Source organism: Mya arenaria, chromosome 7, assembly GCF_026914265.1.
Source record: "Mya arenaria isolate MELC-2E11 chromosome 7, ASM2691426v1".
Classification (NCBI taxonomy): Eukaryota; Metazoa; Mollusca; class Bivalvia; order Myida; family Myidae; genus Mya; species Mya arenaria.
The window spans coordinates 18,358,593-18,385,496 of NC_069128.1; the positions used below are offsets into that span (position 1 = coordinate 18,358,593).

A 26,904-nucleotide genomic window follows, 5' to 3' on the forward strand; every position below is an offset into this window, starting at 1 on the left:
TATTTTCCAAAGTTTATTTTCAACCCCAAAAAATATTTTCAAGCTGCACTCTCAAATATTGACATTACAGACATATTTTTTAAAGAAATGTTTCAGAATAAGCTTATTTTGGCATCAATGCCTTTCGGTGATTTAAGATAACTCACAATAGAACAGATCTCAATTGTCTGAAAAACCGCCGAAAAATTCATTTTAAAGGGATGCTTTAAGCCATAAAGCATCAACTTTCGAACGTAAACATGAAAACTGTGACCTGATCTATTGTCAGCAGTCTTATGTCACTGGTTTCCAACCATTTACGCAATAAATGACTCATTAAAGACAAAAAAATAAATAAATAGTCAAACGTTTAATCTGTGAGAGTGCAGCTTTAACATCTGAACATTTAAGAACTGCATATGAATTGACAAAATTGATACCTTAGCGATACTTGTAATGTATGTATGCAGATGAAGCTAACTAATTGCTAATGTTTCAAATAAATAAAACTATGAAAACTTTAATACAAATACTTATACATATACTTATGTCATATTTCTCTTATTTAAAAATATGGCAAAAACATTGTTTGCATAGATCATGTTACCATTATTACAGTATCATAAAATCTGGTATCACTTACCGTAAATGTCATATTAAACAGGCCAGGTGCGAGCCTTTTTGAGAACACTGTTTGCTAAATAATAACACTTTTTTCCCATTCGGCAATATTTTAAAAGCCGCTAGATTTGATGATCAGTTATGTATATAAGGTTGTTTATATGAAATAAGCTGTTTAATTTGACATTTACTGTATACAATACTTTATGAAACATTTCATCATAAAAAGAATGTCATAAAACACAATTGGCACAAAGAAACAAGGAAATGGTAAAGAAAATAAAGTAAGTTAGTATCTTTTACAAGCATGGAAGCTGGTAACAAGGCTTGCCGAATTACTGGCCACGCAGTGTGCCCAAGGGTCGGGTTTTTCATCCGTCCTGCAAACATGAGAACAATTCTTTTTCTTGCAAACCAAAAATTTAAATTTAAGAGTAATTCTGACAGGGAAGTTTTGTTTTTAGATATTTAACTAAATATGAGCAAAGTTGTTTATTGACGCCAACGTCAAGAGGCACACTAATTTGTAGTGAACATCAAATACTTCCCCACTGACATCGCTGTTTGAGGGCTTCCATTGAATGTTGTATTAATTTTTTTACTGACATATGCAAGGATGGACACCCACGCTTACAATCAGTGAATCCACCCAGTCATTCATACAGTGCTCTGATAAGAGTGAAGATTCTTTTACCAAGCAATTAATAGTAAAGAACGGTCAACATAGCTTAAGCAATCAAATGCTAACAATGTAAATAAATATTTCATCATAAAAATTTAGTCATAAAACACAATTGGCAAAAACAAAAAAATATGGCAAAGAAAATAAGTACTAAGGAAGTAGGTTTTTGAGAAGAGCACTAAGTATTGTAAATTGCTTTAATTTTGCAAGCTTTATAACATTAAATCCATGTATATACATTTTTTCACTATTTTTTTATGTTTTGACAGCTTTTTTATATGACTAGTTTTCACAAAATGTGCATTAGTTATTTCAACTAAAACATATGGAATTGCAACACGATAGAATTGCAAATTTGGGGAAAATAAAGCCCTCGCAAAATTAAGGCAATTTACAATACCTCACATGTATAAATATGCATACAAATAAGGTTCGTTTAAAGCTGCACACTTACATATTGACTGTTTTGTCTTGGAATGAGACAATTTTTGAGTAAATGTCTGGAAACCAGTGAGACAAGATTGCTGACGAAAAACCAGATTGCAGTCATTTATATTTACGTTCTAAATTTGTTGTTTTATGCCGATAAACTCATTGTAAGCAGTCTTGTATCACTGTTTTCCAGACATATGAAAAATTGGCTCATTCCAAGACAAAAATATAAAAAAGTTGTCAAAACAGTCAATCTGTGAGAGTGCAGCTTTACAATAAGACGATTATGAGGGATGCTACCATTTCAATGAAACAGGTAAATAAACATGTTACATTGCAGATGACACACTTAATACATCGTTTTACTTTCATTGTTATTAAAATACCCTCTTGTCCTACTGACAGTTATCAGCTAAATATTGATTCACCGTAGTGAAACCTCTCCACGATATTTCGTTGTATACTCGTTGATAAGACAACATCACGTCATCAAGAAACCTCCGAAATATCCTTCACATAAACAAAGAATGACACACACACACAAACCGTGAAATCTTCCCAGTCTACATACAGTGCATAGATAAGAGTGAAGATTCCTTTCTATCCAGCAATACATTTTGTAAAACAGATAACATTTTAAAGCAATCAAACATCTAACGAAGATATGAACAAGAGAACTGCAAGTAGATAATACTGCTGGTCTATTTTTGTCACTAGTCATATTGGCATAATTTCAATGCTTTATTTGCTATTTTATAAAGTTTGAATAACAGATAACATTTTAAAGCAAATCAATTATTAAAGCAAGAGTTATATGCCTTGTTTAACATTTAAACTTTGCCTTTTGCAACACGTGTACAAAGTGAAAATCTTGAAAGGTTTTTGAGAAATAACTGATAACATTTTAAAACAAATTAATTATTAAAGCAAGAGTTATATGCCTTGTTTAACATTTAAACATTGGCTCTTGCAACACGTGTACAAAGTGAAAATCTTGAAAGGTTTTTGAGAAACGGCCAAGGTTGAAAATTTTGCAGGCCGCTGCTGCTGCAAACAACACCAAGTCTATCATCTGCTAACAACACCAAGGCAATCTTAAAACCATTACTTTTTTCTTAGGAAAAACAGTCAAACTAATGAATGAAATCAATAAATAAACATCGTAACATTTCAACAATTCATTCTATAATCGCCACCTATCCTCTTTCATAAAAATTCTATGCTACGAGTAATATCACCTTAAATCACAAATAAAAGTATCACAAAATGGAACTACCCATTAATAACTATGATCTATAAATGCACACACTAAGCTACAGCATCCGTTAAAGAGATATTATGTCTATACATTAAACTGACATTTTCACTCAAAGATAACATATATAGCTCTGTAAAACTGGCATATATTAGCAGATCTATTGTGTGGAGGTTACAGCTGTAAGTGATTGTGCTGAAATGGCAGGATTCATCACAGCTCGTCGTGAACATCTGACTTCTGAAACACAATTTGTGAACACTTAAGTTTAAAATAATTTCTCTTTACAATATTAAGGGTCATGGCAGCCATCTTTGATTTTGGCAGCCATCTTGGACGAAATTGAGTTGGGTCCTGAGCTTTTTTTAACCTGAACATACATCTGTATCATTTGGCAAAGTTTCGCAATTTTAACCCAAAGTGCACAATTTGGTGAAATTTTGTCACGATATGACTGGATAAAATTTCAATTCAAATCAGATATTTTATATACCATTATCAACCATACTTTCCAAGGGAAATTTATGTTAGAGACACACAGCGGCTAAAGGCTAAATGGCGCAAGAGGTCTTAATCATAAACATTATATTCTATTTAACAATCTTTCTGAAACATACCATTAGAGACCTTTTTTTTCCTTCAAGGAAAAGTTTACAATTATAACTTTATAACTACCAACTCATTTCCATTTAAACTTTAAAGATGCAGATTTAACACATGTAATACGATAGTTTTAATATACCAAAAAGGATGAACAAATGTCGAAAACAATGATGTTTATGAAAGGTTGCCGAGTTTAGTTTAAAAGAAATGTACAGAAATCACGGTATTTCTGCCTTATGAGACCATAAAAGATCGCAGTAAATCTTTTAGCATTCACCAATCATTAAATATTTTTGCATTTTCAGCTATAAAATGCACGGTTATACTATTGATAAAAGTAAACAATATTTTTCAATTATTTAGTAAGTAGTTGAGGGTGTATCACTCAAATTTTTTGTTTGTTTTACATGTGTATGCATTGATTTTGAATAAGAGTGTCACTTTAAGGATCCTTATTATTCCTTACTACTGTCTTCATAAACTTTCTTGCGGATATTGTGAGTTTCTTGAACAGATTCCCAATCATGTCCACTGTCAATATATATGTGCAAATCTGCTGTAGCCAGCACAAATAAATCTGAAAAAAGCTAAGTTGTATTCTATTAAAAACAAAACTGTACTGAAAACATTTCTACACTTCAACATTTTCTTCACAAACTAGAAATGTGTACATTGAACAGGGATGCGCCCATATGCCATGTTTGTCGCAAAAGCAAGGGCCATTATTTTCTCCATTCTCAATTAATGCTTATCAAGATAGTTTCACAAACTAAGTGCAGTGGGAAACAAAATCCCAGGTGCACATCTTCTTCACCTAAATAAAATTGGGCCAAGGTTGGCTGACTCTTGGTGTAATAGATTTGGAATTTTGAGGTAATAAAGTCCAGAAATGCAAATTTATGCTTATTTAAGGGCCTTAACTCTGGTTTTACTAAGAGCAAATGAAAACAAAACCCAGGTGTACAACTTCCTCCATTAACATTTCCCTTAGGTTTCATGACTCTAGGTAATATAGTTTTGGAGTTTTAAGCAGCACAAGACCAGAAATGCCATTTATAGCTAACTCAAGGGCCATAACTCTGGTTTCACTAAATGCAGCCGAAAACAAAATCCTTAGTGCACACTTTCTTCACACCATTAACATTCCACTCCGGTTCAAAACTCTTGGTAATATAGTTGTGAAGTTTTGAGCGACACATGTTCGCATAATAATTTACGAACACAATCACGGATGGACCGACAGATGCGCTGACGCAAAGACAAGGGCAAATCTATATGCCACCCGCCACCCCCCATTTTTGTGAAGGCATAAAACACCCTAGATCTTACCTGTGGTACATTGTTTTTTACAAATTGTATGATTTCTTCTGCATTCTGGCTGGCTATATCCCAGCCATGGTAATTCTGAAAAGAGGAAAACAAAATGTTAATTTTTATGTCAACATAAGAATATTGGAATTCTGCTAATTGAATATGTCGCTTGTCTGGAGCATTTAAAGTCACCATGACCTTAAACATTGACCTACTGACCCAAAGAGGTCATTAATTGACCATGTTCAAAGTCCATACCAAGATGTAAGACTCTTCAACAAGTCGTTCAAAAGTTATTGATCAAAATGAATGTGTGATACAGAGGATGATAACGGTTGAGCCCCACCCCTTTAACCTGCTAATAAAGCTAGCCTGCAGATAGAGATCTTGTTAAGACCGAGACTGAACTTGCACCTAAGGCCAAAAACACTAAGATGTTTTGGTTAGGGTAACATCCTTTTCAAAAACAGGTATGGTAGGTAGGCTTTTTTTATAAATTTTTTTAGGCCTTATGCAGGAACATTACTGTCATCATGGGTGAATGGTGTCAATGTAATTTTCTGTATAAAGCTTTAAAGGTTTTTATACTACATATAAAAACACACACTAAAAACAAAACAATTCTCCATAAAAATGGTAGGGTCACCACCTAATTTGTAAGAAGGATCGGGAAACCTGAACCAAACAATTTTATTTTTTTTATTTAATAATTTTATACCCAATTCAAAGCATAATAAAGAAACAACTGCTGAATGTTTTATTCATGAATGAGTCTAGTTGGTAGCACGTTTTGAAATTCAGACAACTGCAGACATGACCTTAAGTAACGGCACCAACAACATGGATGTCAAACAAAATGTATACCTGTTGTGTGCCACCCTGGGATCCAGGGTAGAAACGGACGGTAGGATAAGAGTTTACGCCCGCTTGACGACACAGTCCCTGCTCCTGGGTGCAGTCAACTTTACCTGCCTTGCCAATACCCTTCAGACTCTGAAACCAACCATAAAGATTTTTTGGTGATGCATGTTCAATCGAAAAATCAGCAGATATTAATTACTAGTAAAATAGTCTTATGCTTAAAGTGCACCAACAATATCGAGCCCACTGATGCTTAATAAAATATGCATGATATAGAATTAAGATATAAGCCACAATAATATAAATAGTCAGTTTTGTTTTAAAAGTGTGACCTTGACCTATGAACAACAGACTTTGGTCTGCACACCATGATATGTGTGAACAATTACAGTCCAACCTCGTTGGCTTGAAATCATTGGCTCTTTTCCCTCAATGGCTCGAATTGGATGTAAAGAACCGATTTTCTTTATACTAAAGGTAAACATTCCCGCTTGGCGCAAATTTTCCTATACTCAAGGTATTTTCACGGTCCCTGTGAGTCTGAGGGGTTCCACTTTATAAAATCTACCAAAGCATGATTAGGCACAACATCTCATGGACAGAGATTAACATACCCTTAACTGTCACAGTGGGGACGTTGTTATCTCACAACGATCGGGTTCTAAAATAAATGATGCCAAACTAAAACATCAGAATTGTGCATTTAATGCTCCTTACCTCCGCGACTTTTTCAAACTCCGGCTTAAACACCTGACAATGTCCGCACCACGGAGCATAAAAATCCAGAATCCACGGATCTTTGCTCTGGGCTATGTTTTTCTGGAAACTGTTATATGTTACGGTTTCTACACTGGATGGCAGAAATTCGTACGCCCACGCTCGTAAAGAATCTGCATCTCGATTCCATCCATTGTATGAACTGAAAGCATCAAATATAAATTATTTCAGCATATCTGATCTCACTTTGTGCATGATGGCAGCCACAAATCCCATTTTTGTTCCATGCTATGTTGTATTTTATGGAAACTATTAACACTAAAGTTTCCATGGATGCAAGAAGGTATAAATTTCTTGATGCCAGCCATTGTATAAGCTAATACAATCACAATTCTCTTATTTTACAATATTTTATCTTCTTTAAGAGGTTGATGCCAACAGAGGGTGATATCAGGGATTCATTTTTCTCCCACCCTAGATAAGTATCGGTAGATCCAAATATTTTGCCATGCTGGAAATTCTTATCTAGCCCAGGGGAAAAGATAAGAAAAGTATGGTACCCGTATGGAACTTATTTTTTCACTATGAACTTTTTTTTATTATATTGAAAGTACTCGGGTACATCCGTAAAGTTAGGATAAAGCTCTGATTGATAAATGGCTTTATGATCTTTTATTGATATGCAGATTGATGCAAAAAACGAGGTTTAGCCTGGAAATCTACAATCTTAAGCCTTACTTTTATCATTGAAATGGGGCTGTGAACTTATGCATTGGGTCACAGCGGGCAGAGCTCTCTCTAAGCTCATGGGTTTTGAAGCATTTCAAGAGCTAACGATTTTATTTAAACATATCTCTACTAGAAAAAAAAGAAGATTCGCATCCCTGACTGTCTACCAGACGTATTTACTTACAAGTAAGATCCCCCTCTTGACTTTGGTGGGAACAGCCTCAAAGTTGGATAGGATTGGACCTTCTGTTGCTGACATAAGCTCTGTTCTTCCTGACATTCTACCATACCAACATGCACATTCTTCGTCTGCTTCATCATCTGTAAGAAAACAAGGCGTAAATTACCTGCCACTCATTACAAGTAGAGCGATTTTAAAAGACAGTTGATTAAAGTTTCGTCAGTAACTGTTTTAATGGGAGGCAGTCTTGGGCAAAGCTCTTACCCTGTCCAGGGAGCAAAGAAATTAACCATCCAGAAGGCCAGGGCAAACGGGAAAGGAAAAAGACTAAGGGTTGGGTTTGGGGGGAGTTGAGACAAGAGGGGGTATGGATGAAGAAGAGAAAGGACATCCGTTTGCCAGTGAATGGGTTGGTGTCAGTGTTTAGAGGATGGACTGCTGACATGGCCCATACAAGAACTGTAGAAGTTGAACAGCCGGTGAATGTCAGGTACAGAGGGAAAGAGCGAGAAAAATGGGGGCTGTAAACAGGGTTGGGGTAGAGGGCAGAACAGGGTTGATGGTTGACTCAGTTGCTCTCCTCCATTTTGGCGCCATCCGCTGTTGCCGCCAATATCAAAATGGTCTATAAAGTTTGGAGGTGAGGAGGTCGGGTTATGGATAGATACTTTATTTCATCTCCTCAATTTTGGCGCCATTTGCTGTTACCCCAAATATCAAATTGGTTGATAGAGTTTGGAGCTGGGGGATGTTGAGTTAAGGTAGGCGGGAAGTAACCTTATTTCATCTCCTCCATTTTGGCGCCGTCTGTTGTTAGCGCCAATATCAAATTGGTCTTACTTTCTATAGAGCATGGAGTCGAGGGGGATGTCGGGTTAAATGATGAGGGTAGTTACCTTAGCTAGTCTCCTCCACTCCGGCGCCAGTTGTTGACAGGGCCCGCACCAGTCGGCGTAGAAATCAACCAACCAGATATCATCATCCCCTTTGTTTAAAACAAGCTGCTGAAAGCTTTGGTAACTCAGCTTGACCACAGGTGGTTGTAGGGTGTCCTGAAATAAAACAAAATCTTCATAATTAACATTAACATTCCCCTAATCTTTTATTAAGAAAAAAATTAAAGAGCATATTGTTATAGCAAGCAATGGTTATGGCATCATTTAGTTTATTTTTTGCGGTAATTGGATTAGTATGACATATTTAACAAGGAATATGTTGTTACAATTATCAGCTATTCTTTTATACAAATGAATGTTGCCAATAACCTATCTTTAAAAACTTGCTTGTAAAAGATTTTCCTAACTTTGATCGTGATGAATAAGGTTTTAAAAGTTAATATAAGGATTGAAGACTAATCACATTTTTTCATTTGTTCCTGCTTACTAAAAATGAAAACACCATTTTACAGCAGAAATATAACAATTCAAAAATTTACACAGGTTAAATACTAATAAATAATGATCTTAGGATGCTTTTGTAATAAAGCCCCAGAGCATTGACAGTATGTTATGAATTAAATTGAAAATGGAAAAGCAAATAAAGTGTAAACATACATGAATAAACTCGACTAAGGCGTGCACACTGTGATGGCCACGGTACTCATGTGGTTTAGACTGGTTGTAGAAAATTGTGGTCGGGTACGATCTCACATTGTACTGAAATACAGAATATAAGGTATTGTTCATGTTTCAATTTTTTTATTAAAGCGTGCATATTGTGATGGCCGCGGTACTCATGTGGTTGTAGAAAATTGTGGTCGGGTACGATCACACATAATACTGAAAAACAGAATCTCAGGTTTTGTTTATGTTCCAAAAAAAATAAATGATTAAGGTGTGCATATTGTGATGGCCATGGTTCTCATGTGGTTGTAGAAACTCATGGTCGGGTACGTGTTAATTCAATGTTTGAAAGTTTTTCAGTTTTCTGAGGAACCAACACAAGTTAAAATGGACCATTCATTCAAAAATAGGTTCTTCTATTACAACCTGCATGACTTAGTCCTAATATTTTTTTCTGCCTTAGAGTTATCAATTTATAGCCCAGGGCCGTCATAAAAAAACATTACTCATTTCCTCATTTATCACTGATAATATGATATTTTTCTTTTAATTGACTATTGAAATTTTAGGAAATGGACTTACATTAAGAAATGATTCATAATAATTTATGATTACCCGCTAGTACATGAACATATACTTTATCCACTTATAAATACCCCACAAAATTACACACCGTCCTACAGAGGTCTCCGTGTATGGTGCAGTCAACAGTTCCAAAATTGACCATCTCCCCGATATTTCTTGCAGCTTTACGGAACTCCGGAAGTAGTCTCATACATGGCGGACACCACTGAAACAAAATCAGGTTGAAATCAAAATTGAATCTCTGACCCACAGTGCAATGTACTTCCTTTAAATAACTCAAAAAAATGTTGTTACAAATCATCTTTACAATAATCATTGTTGAAATATTGATATAGAATAACTGACTTCTAAGAATAAGAAAAACTCATTTTGGTTTATAATTCTCTATTCTGTAAACTCTAATATCTTGATACCCAAGATACACTACTTGTATTTGGCTTGGAAAATCTTGTAATCATGAATAATTTATGAAGCAGTATCATTGGTTTTGCAAGAAATCCTCTCCTCAATTCTGACTCTCACATATGCATAGACACTCATACTAAGTGTAAGCTCGAATAGAACTCAGTGCGCCTTATTGGTACAAATTTTAAACCAGCACCTAGACCACTCGCCTGCGGAGACAACTCATAGTACAGGGTAATTAAAGAGAAATTAATTGTAATATGTGATGTCATTGGAAGAAAAGTTTTCTCCCCTGCCTCATGAATATTTTTGAAAATGAGATTTAGTAAGTCGATTTTCCCATGGTATGTTTGAAATGTAACAGAAAAAATACCATGGTTGCCAACGATGGCATTTAAACAATCCCAGCAAATTCTACATTTTTGTTAATTCTTTAACAAAACTGATATTTATTATGCAATTTTCATGATAACCCACTTGCATGAGGCCATTCATTTGTTGTTTGCTGAGCCAAATTTAGAAAAAAAAAAACAGATAAAAGAAAAATGTTTTTGTTTATTCTAAATCACCACTGATATTTATTATGCAGTTTTCAAGATAACACATTTGCTTAAGGCAAGTGAAAGTCTAAATTGCCTAACCTTAAGTTTTATACACAGATAGTATTAATGTGCAATTGAAAAGCAAGATAAAAAAGATCATTTATATTGTTAAAGGTTTAATATTTAAATTTTACACATTTCATAGTAATAGCAATAAACAGTTAACCTGCAAGCCTCATTTAATTGTTTTACATTGATTTCAAAGAAAAAACAAAATGATGGTTACAAAAATTGTTAAAAGTTACTTAAAAAAACATTTTTGGGGAAAAAAATCATCATTTTACCAATGAGTTTGGGCAAGTTCGGTCAATATTAGTACAGGGGTTATAACAGGTTATATTATACCTCACATAAACGTGTCCCTTCTTTGTATATATAAACACGATCGGTCCTTATATCACTGTATTTTGCTGAAAATCCAGTTTTATGACGTCAGCGGTCCATATTATATTTTTGGCCGGTCCGGACCTCGCCAAAATGTAATATGAACCGCTGACGTCATTAAAACTGGTACCAGCGGCTTGCTATTTTCACAACGGCCAAAAATTGTCGCAAGTAAACATAATTAGCTTTATTCAATAAAAAACATTTAAATCGCTTTAAAAATAATGAGTGATAATAAAAAATGTTCAGTATAATATAAGAAATATAACACACCACTTCGGGTCATATGGCATTATAAGGACCGGTCAGTCAGCCCCCGAAGGTGAATGGACCTCGGCTAACGCCTCGGTCCATAAATACTTTCGGTGGCTGACTGGCCGGTCCTTATTTTATAAATGTCATGTGACCCTCAACGGTGTGTTATATTTCTTAAATATTTGTATATCTTGAAAACAAGGGAATATGTTGATTAAAAGAGATTCCTTGCCCAGAGCATGGTGATGGGGTCTTGACAACTTTTAAAATGAAATCATGAATTTTGGCCTTGAAAAAACCTAGCTTATAAGATCATCTATATCTGGTACTTTATCAAGAGGGTAAACTTTTGCCTTCCCCCCCCCCCCCCAAAAGGGTATAACTTGAAAATAAGCCTCAAGTTATGGACCTTGTTGTACAAATGCCCATTGCTCCTGGCAATATGTGTACCAAGATTCATTTAAGGATTGATTCTTTGTTTTTGTGCGTTCATGCAGTATGAAAGCTCGGTCGCGATTTTGCATTTTTTAGTCAATTTTTTTAAAACATTTACAGTGTCATTTTATCAGTTCTGTGTGTACATGTGCCGTGCTATATTTAGCAAAAAGTAGATTGTAGTATGATCTCTACGCACGGTAATTCACCAGCACCCAATCAGAACGTTGCTTTCTTGCAAAACTCCTCCTACAATGGTTACGAATGGTCGACCGGTTCATGCAAAATGAACACAAGTTTTCATCAGTCAGAAAATCAAGTATGAATGTACATCTTTGAAAATCTAGATAAATTGTATGAGCCATAGTTAAGGGAAAAGCTTTTGCACGCCACAGTTGACACTGTTGTCACAGACTATGGCAATAACACAAATCATCTTAAAACAGACAAGCTTACAATATTACAACAGACTCACAGGGGCAAAGAAGTCGATGAACCATGTCTGTGAACTGAAGGGGCCAACCCTTTGAGTCTCAAAATCCCTGGGGCCGAGTGCTTCCAATCGTATCAGGGAGGCATCCCGGGCAAATGCCGCAACATCATGGGCTGTGACCCTACCTGAAGTAACAAGGTCAATCTATGATCATGACAATATTTGATCCTCATTAAAAATATGATAAATAAAATGTAAAATTTGGTGTTTACTTGGTCAAACACCAAGTTCAAAAAATAAAATAAAATATTTTTTCAAGTTAGAATAAATCTTAGATCTCCAAATACACATGTGCAATATATGCACTTTAGTAACAAAGTTACAAATTACTTTTAATCTATACAATATGTACTGCTACAATCAATACTTACAAGAGCCGTCGTAAGACAGCGCGCTCAACTTGGCCACTTTGACTTAGAAGTGAATACAATAACAATGTAATATTACCAAGTTTGGTCTATTTATGTCAAACCTAACTAAAATTATTCAATACATAAGGTGACTTTGATGCTGGCCTCCCACCACCCGAAAAATGACGCAAGTCATTCAAATAACTTGATTTCCCATTATGAAAATGTGGTAAAGAATAAACAAATATGCCTTTCAAAAGAAATTAAAATAAAATTTAAAAAAAAAATCAATGACCATAAAGTATAGCCCTCCTTGTTTTTCCTTGGTAAAAAACTGGTTAAGAACGTAAAAATGTGCCTGTCAAAAGAAATAAAAATATATATATATATTCAAGGGACATTATTTGTATTTAGGGTTAAAATGGAGTTATGTTTCTTCTTGTAAGATGGTCGTAAATAATTTTGAATTTTATTAAGTGCATTGAATGAAAGGTATAGAAGTTATTTTATTAAAATCCCAACTTGCCCTTCACTTTTACTTGCCTAAAACTTTAACCTAAGTCAATCAGGGGCCATAACTTGTATTAAGGATATGGAGTTATGTAACCTCATTGGGTGATGGTCCTGAACAATTGTGTGAAGTATTAAGTCAATTGAATGAAGGGTATAGAAGTTATTTAATAAATATCCCAACCTGCCCTAAAACTTTAGTCCAATAGTCAATCAAGGGCCATAATTTGTATAAAAGATAATATGGAGTTATCTAACCTCATTATGTGATGGCTCTGAACAACTGTGTGAAGTATTAAGTCAATTGAATGAACGGTATTAGAGTTTTAAGTGAAAATCCCAACTTGCCCTAAAACTTTAACCAAAGTCAATCAGGGGCCATAACTTTTATTAAGGATAATATGGAGTTATGTAACCTCATTGTGTGATGGTCCTGAACAACTGTGTGAAGTATTAAGTCAATTGAACAAAGGGTATAGAAGTTATTTATAAATATCCCAACCTGCCCTAAAACTTTAACCTGAGTTTCATAGTCAATCAGGGGCCATAATCTGTGTAAAGAATAATATGGAGTTATCTAACCTCATCATGTGATGGCCCTGAACAACTGTGTGAAGTATTAACTCAATTGAATGAAAGGTATTGGACTTATAAGTGTAAATCCCAACTTGCCCTAAAACTTTAAACCGGACGCCGCCGCCGGGGCGAGTAGTATAGCCCACCTATTCTTCGAATAGTCGAGCTAAAAATCTCTAAAAAAAAATATTTTGTAACTTGATAATTGCATGTACACTGTATTTTATATTACCATATATTGTACATAAATATTATCAACATATCAACACCTTCAGCTAAGTATTACAATCATGTGGTAATATGCGTAATACAGGGGGAGTTTTCCACACCTTCACATATTGACAGTGCACAATAGGCATGTTCGTTTATTATTTTAATACAGAATCGTAAAATCTATGAAACAATATCGAAACTTTAAAATAATGAACTTAGTTTTTTTAAACTCTCACAAGTGATGCTAACCGTACTCGATTTTAAACTGCCAATATAACTAAATCCAACAATAGATGTGATGTGACGTAAATGTGAGTTACGCCCCTTTGAAGTTAAAAATGTAAACAATCAAATTATTTTCCAATTATTTTTCTATAAAAGCAAATTCCGCCAGAAATGGTTTCGATAAATTAAATGTAAGAAGCCTAATACTATAGATAAGATGCAGGAATTTTCCATTGAATTCCAGGGAAAAAGAATGTGTACTATACACAGTATAATACGGTACATGAAAAAGAAATTTACCGTAGTAGATTTCATATCCGCCAGACTCCTTGAAGACGAGAAAGCTCGGGAATTTGTGAATATGGAGCTTGTTACATATATCCCGCATCAGCTGACAGTCAACACGACCTACCTGTAAGACATAGGGAATATTACGTAAGTCAGCTAATCTGTACGGTTGTATCACTTTGATTTCCTTGTGTAAAGTCCATATTTCACAACACCGAAGGTAAAGCATGATGCCTTTTTATGAAAGCATCTGTGTTCTTGAGGGAACATACCCTTTATTGGACTTGAACCAATGACATTGCGGGTGAAATTCTAATCTTCTCGAAAAATTGCTTTTTTACTGGAATTAACATTTTCAGCTTTCATATTTCTTGATTACAAGCAATTGAATCAAAATTAAATCATTATCTTTTTGCTGTTTTTTTCTTTAATTCTATAAAATGAGTGGAATTTTAATGAACTTTTGAAGTGTTTGAATAGAAATAAATAGTGATCAATGGTCTTACGTTGATATCCGCAAGCATGGCGGGGAGTTTTCTCAGCTCTAGATGGCGTCCCTCCTGCCCTTCAACAAAATGTACGAGCCATGCGCCCTCCGTCCCCTCCCTCAACCCTTTGCGAACCTCCTGCAACACAAATAACAGTCTTAACCTCCAACAAATGTCAAGGAACAGAGAACAGCCTTAACCCCGGACAAATATTATTGAACAAATAATTGTCTTAACCCGAACAAATGTCAAAGAACAAATAATGACTTTAACCCCAACAATGGCATAGAACAAATAACAGATATAACCCCTACCAAACCTCATGGAACAAATAAAGATCTTAGCCCCCAACAATGTAATGGAACAAATAATGGTCTCATCTCCAAACAAATGTCATGGAACTAATAACATAAGAAACCCTGGTAAAATTTAAAGAATCCATATAACATTACCCTGAACTTGGTCTCATCGAGGTCAGTGACGTCTGGCAGCTGGGAAAGCACCTGGTTTGCCACTTCTTGAGCAACCAGCGTCGTTATCTCCTGAAAAGGAATACAAACAGCCAGATTTTTTTTTAAATTAATAAAGACTTACTTTCTTCTATTTTTTCATTTTAATCATAACCTTTAAGACATTCCATACTAAGACTTGTTTTTTTCCATATTTAACGAGCACAGTGTATCCATAGTTTTCATTGTTAGATAATAGGTTCCATGATCATATCTGTGGCACAATATGCAAGGCCCCATTGGAATTTCTTTATTGCTAAACTTATTTTTTTTTTTTTTAAAAAAACAGTTGATTTATCAATTGACAAATAAAATAAATCTGGACGAGACAACGCAAAGGCCTCAAATAAGAAAGTCAGAAAATGGAAAATTGCAGCCAATCCATGAGAATGTCCCAGTTTCTAGTAACGAAATTGTGGTTTGTCTTAAATCTTAAACGGACTAGATACCACATGATACAACTGCAAGAAAAAAAGAAAATTGTGTCTGTATACTTATTTGTACTAATCATGTTACTTTCGTATGCTATTTATACACACTATAAACTTGGAAACCATTACGCGCTATTTTCAAATGGGTAAACTGAGACAGCGACGAAATATTGTTTTAATGATTTATCAGTCTCCTTCTAGCTCATATTGACACTGCTACGCTTGTTTTGAGGAAGTACTGTATTTGCTGATTTTTAGACCATCTGGTGCCTAGTCCCTTTAAAAAGGTTTTAGGATCTTTCATTATAAAGGCTGAAAATGAACTTACCAGTCCATGTCCTTTCTCAACTGTGCCATCAGCATAGAAAACAGTCCCATATTCCCGCCCAAGGGTTTCACATAGCTTCTCGTTGTTACCATGGCAATCCATGGTACCGACATTCACAAGCTCGTCCTAAAACACATTCCGTAATACTTAACATCAAAGTTACACAATAACACTGTATACAATGTGCCAAAGTAGGCGTACTAATACTGTTATCAAAATTCATTGTAGGCAATAATTACACTGTATACAATGTATGAAAGTAAAACTAAAAGAAGAGGCACAAAATATCACTATAGACAATGCAGTAAAGTAGATTATATTTGAATTTTATTGTAGATAATGTGCAAAATTAAACCTATCTTCAGCTATTACAGGAGTGATAAATAACACAACACACAACCTGGACTTAAGAATGGTAGAATTTTCATAAAAAAAAAATAAATTCATAATTTTTTTTTTTTCATTTGACAGAGATGCTTAACTCCTCAAAAAGTGCTATCTTATACCCGTATTACCTGTATTAAGTTCTATGGACGTAGCTTTAATACATTATCGTTTATGCTCAATGCCACATCTGTCCCATTGTCCCTTGAAGGACAGATTGATGAATGGACAGACTGACATACAGATAGGCAGGACAAAAATATTCTTGCATCACAGACATGCCGTTTTTGAGTTTTTACTGGGAATGGATAAATCTGACCTTAAGGCATGCTGCGTTGCCGGTCACTACGCAAGCACCGTTACTGAAACTTGAAGCAACATAAACTGAATGCAAAATTAAATTTAAAGTAGTTCTTACCAGAACGCCTGCAACCTTCAAGGCTGATGTGGAGGTCATACAGTCTGCAAGAGATCAAAATTTAAATAAATGTTTAGTCGTTTTGACGAAACGGCCATAATCAAGAACAATACGCCTCGCACTGCTACATATCATGGTGCTTCTGTGTGCTTACTATCTTACTATAACATCTTAAACTGTGGTATATGTGTTAAGAAGAAGAAGTCACTTTAATATCTCCCAAAAGCAAACAGTTTCAATTTAGGAATAACAAATTCAAAATTACTCTACGGTATTTAATTACTACAGCACGCTAAATTTGTTATGTGGTCAGGCCTCATTGATAATTGTGCATTGGATTTAAACAAAAATATGGGACACAGTTTCAAACAAGTGAGTCATAAAAAAATGTTATTTTATTGTTTTAAAACAGTGAGATATCAATTTTATTTCACTGATAAAATTCTATAAACCAGCAGAAAGCATATATTTAGCACAAATGTACAGTCTCAAGACTTCAATAAACTAGAACTCCGCGAGTCGGATGTGTCGCCTGACGAATTATTTACTGTCGACATTAGAGCTGTTAGATTGGCATTTTATTCATTTATAGACAATGATGTTGCCATTTAACTTTCAAGTGTAGGTGGCATTTGATAGTTTACGAGATATGCCACGGACAAAACCTAAGCAAGAAAATCAACAAAGGGCAATAACTCTAAAAATATGGCAGCAAGAGTAACGGTTCTTGTGCACTGCACTTGCCCTCAATGAGATCTATCTAGCTATGAAGTTTCAAGTTGATACTTCTTATATTCTTCAAGATATGCCCCGGACAAAACTAACAAAGGGCAATAACTCTAAAAATATGGCAGCAAGAGTAACGGTTCTTGTGTTCTGCACTTGCCCTCAATGAGATCTATCTAGCTATGAAGTTTCAAGTTGATACTTCTTATATTCTTCAAGATATGCCCCGGACAAAACTAACAAAGGGCAATAACTCTAAAAATATGGCAGCAAGAGTTACGGTTCTTGTGCACTGCACTTGCCCTCAATGAGATCTATCTAGCTATGAAGTTTCAAGTTGATACCTCTTATATTCTTCAAGATTTGCCCCGGACAAAACTTGTAAGCATGAAAATTAACATAGGGCAATAACTCTAAACATAAAGATGCAAGAGTTACGGTTTTTGTGCACTGCACTTTCCCTCAATCAGATATACCTACGGAATAAGTTTCAGGTTGATACCTCCTGTAGTTTACGAGATATGCCACGGACAAAACCTAAGCAAGAAAATTAACAAAGGGCACTAACTCTAAAAATTGGCAGCAAGAGTAACGGTTCTTGTGCACTGCACTTGCCCTCAATGAGATCTATCTAGCTAAAATTTCAAGTTGATATCTCTTATATTTTTCAAGATATGCCCCGGTCAAAACTTTAAGCATGAAAATTAACAAACGGCAATAACTTTAAAACTAAGAAAGCAAGAGTTACTGTTATTGTGCACTGCACTTGCCCTCCATGAGATCTATCTACATATGAAGTTTCAAGTTGATAACTCTTATATTCTACAAGATATGCCCCGGACAAAACTTTAAGCATGAAAAATAACAAAGGGCAATTACTCTAAAAATATGGAAGCAAGAGTAACAGTTCTTGTGCACTGCACTTGCCCTCAATTAGATCTATCTACATATGAAATTTCAAGTTGATACCACTAATAGTTTAGGAGATATACCCCGGAAAAGCGAAAATGTCTTTTCAGGCGACACAAAAATTATGCAAATCTTAATTTCAATTTTATTTTATCAATTTTTAAAGGCACGCAAAATAGGTTGATACAAAAAAACTAATAAAACTTAAGAAGTGGGTTTTTTTTAAACAATAGCTAGATGGCCACAAACTTCCCTGATCCAAAATATTGCTATGGTTATATCTTTTATCTGTACACAAATCATAGGCCGTTTTCGTTTTCATTATGAGTCAATCATAATAATGCATTTAAATATATATTTTTTTATCTTGCATCAAACTATATCGCGTGTCTTTAAGATAAGCACTAATGGTAATAAATGCTGTTTGCATCTCTACTCACAAGTGCCATTGCAATTTACACAGATTTTGTAAAAATGTGCAATAGAAAGATTTTATAACATTCATAAAATCCCTGTCAAACAAAACATAAAACATTCAAGTTAGCATAGATTTACAGTGAACAGCATGATATAATGTTCTATTCCAACTTCAAGGGAAACTACTCTTACCTCCCCCATCTCCACAGAAGGAGATTAGCCAAGGGAGATCATTTTCGCCATGCTTCACGGTCTGCTCGAAGTTACCCGCCCATAGCTCAGATACTCGCACCTTGGTGTGTTTCAAGGCGTATTTAACAAGCTCTTTACGAGTTTTGTCGCCAAAGTACTTGGTTCTCTGAAAAAGTTCAAAACATTTTCAACTAAGAAAAAAAATTGCCATTTTTTAACAAAGATTATTTTTTAATACCCTCTACTTTTCATCAAATTTATTCATATACCTTTACTATATGGATCTTTTATTTGCTTATTTTCACATTTTTTTTGTTTAAAAATATTGTTTTTTTTTAATTTAAATTCAACTTATAAAGAAAGTGTTTTCACTAATTTTATGAATACGGTGGCCCCAGGATTGGATGTTAAATATTTTCTGAGAACTGCTCCCAAAAGCCCATGTAATTAAGGGGCCCACAAGTAACCTACCCCTGGGTACATGATAAGGGATGGGTAAGACTGGATCTGCTGCATACGACACAGCTGCCACTCGTCTTCACAATTCACCGCCCCAATACGAACCACCCCCTCCAGCTCTCGGGCCACCTCCCGCCACTGGAAAATAAAGAAGGGTTCATATCAGACAAATACAATTTACCATCTTTATATGCATAAACAAGAAAAGTATTAATAAGCCACCCAACACACATGCAGAACATCAGTCATCATTGCAGTAATCCGTCCAAATACCAACTACTCCCTCCAACTCACAAGCAACCTTCCATTACTGTTAATGCATAAATGAATTACTGTCTTTTTTGTAAAAGAACACAAGAATTTATAAGCCATTGCAGTCAGCTGGTCATCCTTGAAGTTAACTACCCTAATATACCAACATTTCAAAAGCCATCACATATTATCCTTTATAAAAAAAGGTTTTTAATTAATAGCTTTGTTGCCACAATTTCAACAGTTAAAAAGTGCCAAAATATCGCTCATGTTTTTTATCTGTACACAAATGAAATCATATGCTTTTTTTGGTTTTGAACATTTAAGTCAAATGAGTTAAACATGATAATGCATTAAAATTGAAATGGAATGAACCTATATTCAGGGGTCGACACTAACCATTTTTCCAAGGGATCCCGAAGGGACACTAACATTTGAAATCAGGTGTCCCTTCCTGAAATTAGGAGTGCCTTCCACTTTTTACATTTTTTTTCATGATTGTTTAGCCTGTTTTAATATTAAATTCAACATCCTTTTACTTTTCAATTTGTAATGCAAGTATACACCACCATATCATACATGTTTTCAGCAGCATGTAATGTCAGGTTAGTAGCACTGAATGGCAGTGAGGTATATTTTGGTCTCTAAGTGGATACAATGTAAACAAAAACTTGATGTTACTATTTTTAGATTTTTGGAAAATACGCATAAAATACATCATGGTTCAGGGTCTTGTCAAATGTCGGTGCTTTTTATTAAGAAACAGTAGGAATATTACATCTGGCTTGTGAAAACTCCAGTCAATATTTAGTAGAGCTGCTGATAAATCAATCAGACTGCCCAACAGTTGTAGTGCATACTGGAAGAGGAGACGACCAAAAATTGTGTATACCGGTACATGTTTCGCGCCAAAAAGTCATAAAATTCTATAAATTGATTGAATTAATGAATAAAACCCTGCAAATTTTATTTCTATTATTTTTTTTATCAAAACATAAAATATATGTCTTTAAAATTAACAAAGAATATTGATAAGTTGAATGCCAATTAACAAAGAATGCTGAATGTAGGATGCTGTTCTTTTGTGTCGTAAATATTACTGTAAATACTCGAAGGTCGTATCATATTATATAAATGGTATCACCAGAGTTGGCATCTTTTTTGGGCGGTTCTGACACATAAGCAAAACAATTCCACATAAGTATTTTACCGATAATAAATCTCTGTCACCTCTGACCTTGTTTAAAATGTAAACAACAAAACGGAAGCGTTAACCTGCATGCGCCTTGTGAAATGACCTGTTTATTTATAGATTCATGACGTAACTATAGTCAAATAGTCAGCTATACTTTCGCTTTGATGAGTCCGATAATGATAATTAATAATATCATTTTGACATGTGCTGTCAAGAAATTTTGGGGAGCCCGAATTTAGGTAATAAATTAATTAAATGCTACTTATTTATTGATATTTAGCGTTTATCAGTCAAAAATTTAAGTGTCCCGACAGAATACCGGACTTCGAAGTTCCGGTGTCCCTTCTGAAAAATTGGTGTCCTCGGGATCCCGGGACCCCGTTAGTGTTGAACACTGTATATTGTGCCCCTTGAACCCCTTTAACAGTCAGCTGATAAAGATGATACCTACATTTCAAGTCCAAAAAATCATCAAGTTAAATTTTAGCTCAAATTATTACACTAGACTTTAGCATAAAAAAAACAAAACAAGCTGCTACATCTTTATAAAATCATGATTGTGAGCAAGTCGAGAAAGCATTTTTCCAGTCCTGTGCTTAAGCTTATTTCACCGCGTTAATACTAACATCTTCTTAACTTACTGTTGGAGCTAAGGTGTGACAGTGGGAGCAGTGCCCGGAGTAGAAGTTCACAAACCAGACATCATCTGTGCTCTCAACAGACATCTCTGAAACCAACAATAAATGCAATGCTAATCAGATTACAGAGATTTTCATTTTCATTTAATGTTTCCTTTGTTACATTTGTATATTCTTTTTCTTAGACTGGAGACGGGGTTTTTTTCGGTTTTTTTTGGGAATATATATTGAGTTTCTATTGTTTTTTTAGGAGTGCAAAGATTTTTATTCCATTGTTTGAGCATCTCCTTATAACAGTGATTATAGCAAAACAAAACTCCTGAATATTTTGTTTTGAGTAAAAGGGATTCAGGCCGAAAGCCTGGTTAAGGGGCTAGGCTCCTGTTTAAAATCTTTCTGAAGCCATTTATAATCACCTCAAGGTACTTCATACTATTTTTAATGCAAATATCCAGTAAAAAACAATCTTTACAGCTGTGCAATAGTTTGAAATTGAAAGCTCTTAATTCTGATTTAAGAATTAATCGTGAACCTTTATCGTCCCCGTAGCATAAAACATAAATTAAGGCCAGGAAAAATCTAGCTAAATTTCTGCCGCATCATTTCATTTGTTTACCGGTATCTACTGGGTTATTGTTCTTGAATGAATACCTGACATATGTCATCAATTTTCTTTCAACCTCATACAACCTGTTACACTATAAAGAATAATCATTTGACTCACTTCAATTCCTTAATTGGACATAATATTTTCATAAAGCAACAGCTGTTTTAAGCTGTTGATACTAAGGCCTAAACGAAAAATTGTTACTGGTTATATGCCCAATATTGAAAAAAAAACACTTTTAATTATAATATGAAAGAAAGAACTAATAAACCGTTTGTTGCTGAAAAAATTATAGTTGTGTATTTAGCAAATGCCATATTTTTGGATACCGTATATTTTTAGGGGGGAGTGATTTAAAAAAAAAAATTGGCAATAAAAAAATGTATCGCTGGCAATTGAATAGGGTCAGTCAGGTAACCATAAACAAGCTGTTTTCTTTTGGGGCTAAGGTAAAACATATGGACGAAAGTCTTACCAAAGTCTGCTCGACTCAGTGTTATAATCTCCTGATCGTCATCGTATATTCCTGAAAAAGGATATGAATAATATAAAAAATCATACAACTACAGAGTTCCTGCTGGCTATCCCTTTCATGCAAAATGTGATAGAATCACACAAGTGGTGACAATTTTCAATTCTAGCAAAATTTATGGGTGACAAAATCTATTTCAATTTTTTGTATCAATTACATTTTTAATGACATAAGTATCACTGATTTGCCAACATTTTGTTTTTTTTAAACTTTAATCTCCTAACCATTATTACGCCTTCATAATAAGATAAGAACAATCATATAGTGGAAGTGATGTCAACGTCATACACTGATTAATAATATTGACAGTGTTTGTGAGTGAATAAAATGTAATTCAAAGTGGTCTCTAAAACAACTTTAAAGAGTGTTTTATGTGTAAATTTCATACTAATAATATATAAATCACACAAACACCTAATGTTTTATAACATTTATCTCTGAATGCCTTGGCAACCCCGCCTTCACCAGTAGATAAAAAACAATCATACCAAATTCTTCCTGGTAGAATTTCCAGCTCTCATACTTTCTTTGGCCAAAGTTTTCCGAGAGCCCCTCTTCACCGTGGGTGTCATACTTTTTCCGTAAATCCTCATCTTTTAGCACCTCATAAGCTCGTGTAATCTTCAAAAACTTATCATGAGCCTCTGGGTCATCCTGATTTTTAAAAGATTAAAGGGCTTTTTAAAAACATAGTCATTGTAAAATATGGGTAATAATTCTTTCCTTAGATTCTATTGAATGCATTAAAATAACTGTTGAATAATGAAATAAAATGTAATTTTAGGCCGAATGCCTTATTTTCAAAAATAACTTGATTTGACATGATCCAAAATCACAACCATGCCTATAAAAAGTTATAACTGAAATGGAAAATCCTACGTACAGGGTTTTTGTCTGGATGTTTGTTGACAGCAATTTTCTTAAAGGCTTTCCTGATCTCTTTGTCATTCGCGCCTCGGGGAACCCCAAGTAGCTCATAGAAGTCTTCCCCTGCCTGTACGGACACAAACACACACAGTGCCAATAAACATCTAACTAGACTTCCCAATAGCATGGTGCCTCACCTGTCGATGAAAAATATGGAATGGTCATAAGTAATGGGTTTTTCAACTTCTTTAACAAAGGCAAAAACTTCCAGAGGAAAAAAGTGACCCACTAGAAGACTGTGTTTGGACACCATTTAAAGGCAGAGTTATTTCAACTGTGCCTGGATTTCCTGATTGGCATAATGTAAATTCTGCTGGAGATTCTGCCATTTTCATTCTGTCTGAATATTATCCAGCAGGTGCTCTATAGTTTGTATTAGAAGGTACATGTAGGAATATCAACTTATTTTTATATAATGTAACAAACTAACTTCAGTGCTAAAAAAAAGTTCATGTAATGATGTATGTCCAGATCATTCTCATACACCAGAGTGATGATGATATGTGTACCATACACTGTGTACCATTCAATCGGCCCGACTTAGGGCAAATAGCAAAAATTTCAGCAAATCTGAGACGTTTCTATTTTTAGATTGTGTTAATTTATATATATTTTTCATGCAGAGGTGTGCCGACAACCTAAAAAAAGAAACGTCTCAGATTGGCTGAAATCTTCGCTATTATAAATTCTTCTGACAATGTGAAACATCTGACAGTACCGTATGGCTTTCATTTAAGCTATACACAAAAACATGTACTACATAATTTTATATATTTTTCCGAATCGAGACACGAAACTGTCAAAATATATTTATCATTTGATGTCCGAACTGAACCTATCCGAAAAAAGAACATTACTAAAACTGAGAAAAGTTGTTAGTATGTGTAGGAACATATGAAATGTATCACTGTTCTCAAATAAAAGTTATAAAATAGTTAAATATTACCTAAACAGAATGAAGGGTCGATTGGCTATATTTTCGTGATTCTTATCTGTAGTTTGCAGATGCGAAATTTAGTGACAACCGGAAGTAAATTCCACGTGTAACACGCATGCTCAGTAAAATAGTCGTCTACACTCAGGTCAAATACAACCATTACAGCAGTCGACCCGAACGCAGTGATCGCCCTCTTTTAAATAAAATAGCAGTTATAAAGGGTAGGAAATACCTTAATTGTACAATTAACTCAATTTAAATGTTTTATATCTCTCAATAATGCAATTGATTTAGTATTTTTATACTTTTTTGCAGAAAACAGAACTCTATATTCGGCATAAGTTCGCTATGGCTTTATGTGTTATCCTTGGTATTAATTATTAAGCACATGGCTTTACCTCTACAACCCTTCTTACTACGCGGTAATTGGCTCCGCTCCTCCGCCGTCTATGTGCGGAAACCCCATACAGTGATACAAGCAGGAGACATATGTGTACTATTATTTATAAACATCTCGGTATTAAACAACCCACGAACGGAAAACAACCTCTAGATTCTAATAAGGTGAAATGCAAAATTCAGGTAACGTCATAATCAAAAGGGGGTATGGTATCAGGTCATGCAGGTTCTCCGAACCCGACCACGGTGATGAAGGGCTACTACACTGGTGTCCTGCCACGTGCATTTGCTGTGGAAATCGGAACGCTTTGGCAATTTTTCATCGAAAACAACCTCGGATCATGTATATGGACGGTCAATGTCAGAATTATTTGCATTTAAAACACGCTCCAAGCAGTTCGCGTAGTTATTTCAATTTAGCAATTAAACCTAAGGACTTTACTCTTAGGAATATTAATTATTTATGCAAAAATAAACTTTAATGTCGATCAATGTAAACCTTTCTACTGATGTACCGGCAAACACCCAAGGTTGTTTTTGATGGAAAATGGCCGATTAGTTCCGATTGTTGCTGGTATTCAGCTTTTGAACAGCCTCTCACGTGGAGACATACAGCAATTAGAAGTTGCACATCACTTCTGCATGAAAAGAGTCAAGGTATTGTTGGGAATCGGACAAAAATACTATCGATAATCGGTTTATGCAACCGATCAATGATCGATTTAATCATTATTTAATTATCTTTGGTCATCATATTAAGGCATACAGATACAGTACATGCACCAGTTCTAAGCAACAATATTTCCTTTCAATACTGTACGTTTCTTTGTATAAATTACATTATTTATTCAGAAAGCGACTATCTTTTAGTGTTTACAAGTTACTATTACAGAACATGAGATCACACTTTGCTTTAATTCTTGTCTTCCATTTAGTAGTGTATACATATGTAAAATAAACACAAAGAACAATATCAATTTGTTTTTAATAATCGGTCAGTAACAAGAAAAAACAAGAAGTTGAATATTATATATCTTTTACAAGAACATTTTCTTTCAGATAACTGAGAAAACTAAATTCTTACACGGTGAGAAGTAAACGGTATCATGTTTTAAAAGCACTTTTAAACCACAAACATGAGAAGTTGAGAACCAATCCTTTAGCAGTTAAATTACAGAGAAAATTTGGAATAAGGTACTGTAGTGACTTACTGACTTAAGAAGAATATGACTAGATAACTTATAACATAGTAACACCTTAACATTTCAACCAGAAAAAGAAAATTAGTCGGTAGCGGTTACGTCACTTGGTTCTATAATCGATTGTTAAAATTTCACTATCGATTGGCGCCGATGTAGGCCTTTCCGATCAATTTTCGATTATAATCGATCATCGGCACAACACTAAATCAAGAGCCTACCTTAACACCCATGTTCAGACATGTGACCCGTATGATAGGAGGTAAATGGCGATCAGCAGAAGCTAACGTTTTCGGTATGTAATTATGTGTATTAAGGACAAAGCTTTGCAAGAAAGTAACTGTTACAAATTTTTATACATTTCCAGTGCAAATACTGTGCCACTTCATGATACCCATGTATATATCATGTAAAGAGCACGCCAAATGTGCTTAGCAGTTAGGTTAAAGAGCGTATATTTTTACGAAAGCATGCATAAAATGATAGCTCAAGTTAAAATGATGTTTTAACACACATGTTATATGAATTAAGTTACGTGCTTCGTACAGGTTAAATGTTATTAGTACGTTTTTACCAAAATCTGTGGTTTATTGGGATTGCAGTGGTCGATAAATAAATCTTCCGTTTTAACTTAAATGTTCAGCTTACTCGGTTATACACATGTATATATATATATATGTTACACATCGCATAGTTTTAGCAA

General features: G+C 34.6%; 1 protein-coding gene across 1 annotated transcript; it reads right to left on the bottom strand.

Moving 5' to 3' along the window:
- On the bottom strand, positions 1-24,737 carry LOC128240071 (dnaJ homolog subfamily C member 10-like). Its single transcript, XM_052956559.1, has 21 exons — positions 24,613-24,737; positions 23,623-23,803; positions 23,228-23,393; positions 22,683-22,733; positions 21,604-21,689; positions 19,528-19,653; positions 19,057-19,222; positions 16,813-16,856; positions 16,011-16,136; positions 15,195-15,284; positions 14,761-14,880; positions 14,267-14,378; positions 12,075-12,217; positions 9,607-9,723; positions 8,925-9,026; positions 8,268-8,423; positions 7,375-7,511; positions 6,462-6,663; positions 5,748-5,876; positions 4,902-4,976; positions 1-3,209 (listed from the first exon to the last, which is right to left on the bottom strand). The coding sequence occupies exons 2-21, from the start codon at positions 23,791-23,793 to the stop codon at positions 3,183-3,185; spliced, it is 2,346 nt and encodes a 781-aa protein (XP_052812519.1). The 5' UTR covers positions 23,794-23,803; positions 24,613-24,737; the 3' UTR covers positions 1-3,182.
- Between the last annotated feature and the right edge of the window lie 2,167 nt (positions 24,738-26,904).

Excerpts from the sequence above, each read along its gene's own strand:
- LOC128240071 (XM_052956559.1), bottom strand. The coding sequence starts at position 23,793 with ATGCTATTGGGAAGTCTAGTTAGATGTTTATTGGCACTGTGTGTGTTT. Across the intron at positions 9,027-9,606 it reads ACGGAGACCTCTGTAGGACG|TACAATGTGAGATCGTACCC; the intron begins GTGTGTAATTTT and ends TCTGTATTTCAG. Across the intron at positions 8,424-8,924 it reads CCTTAGTCGAGTTTATTCAT|GACACCCTACAACCACCTGT; the intron begins GTATGTTTACAC and ends GTTTTATTTCAG.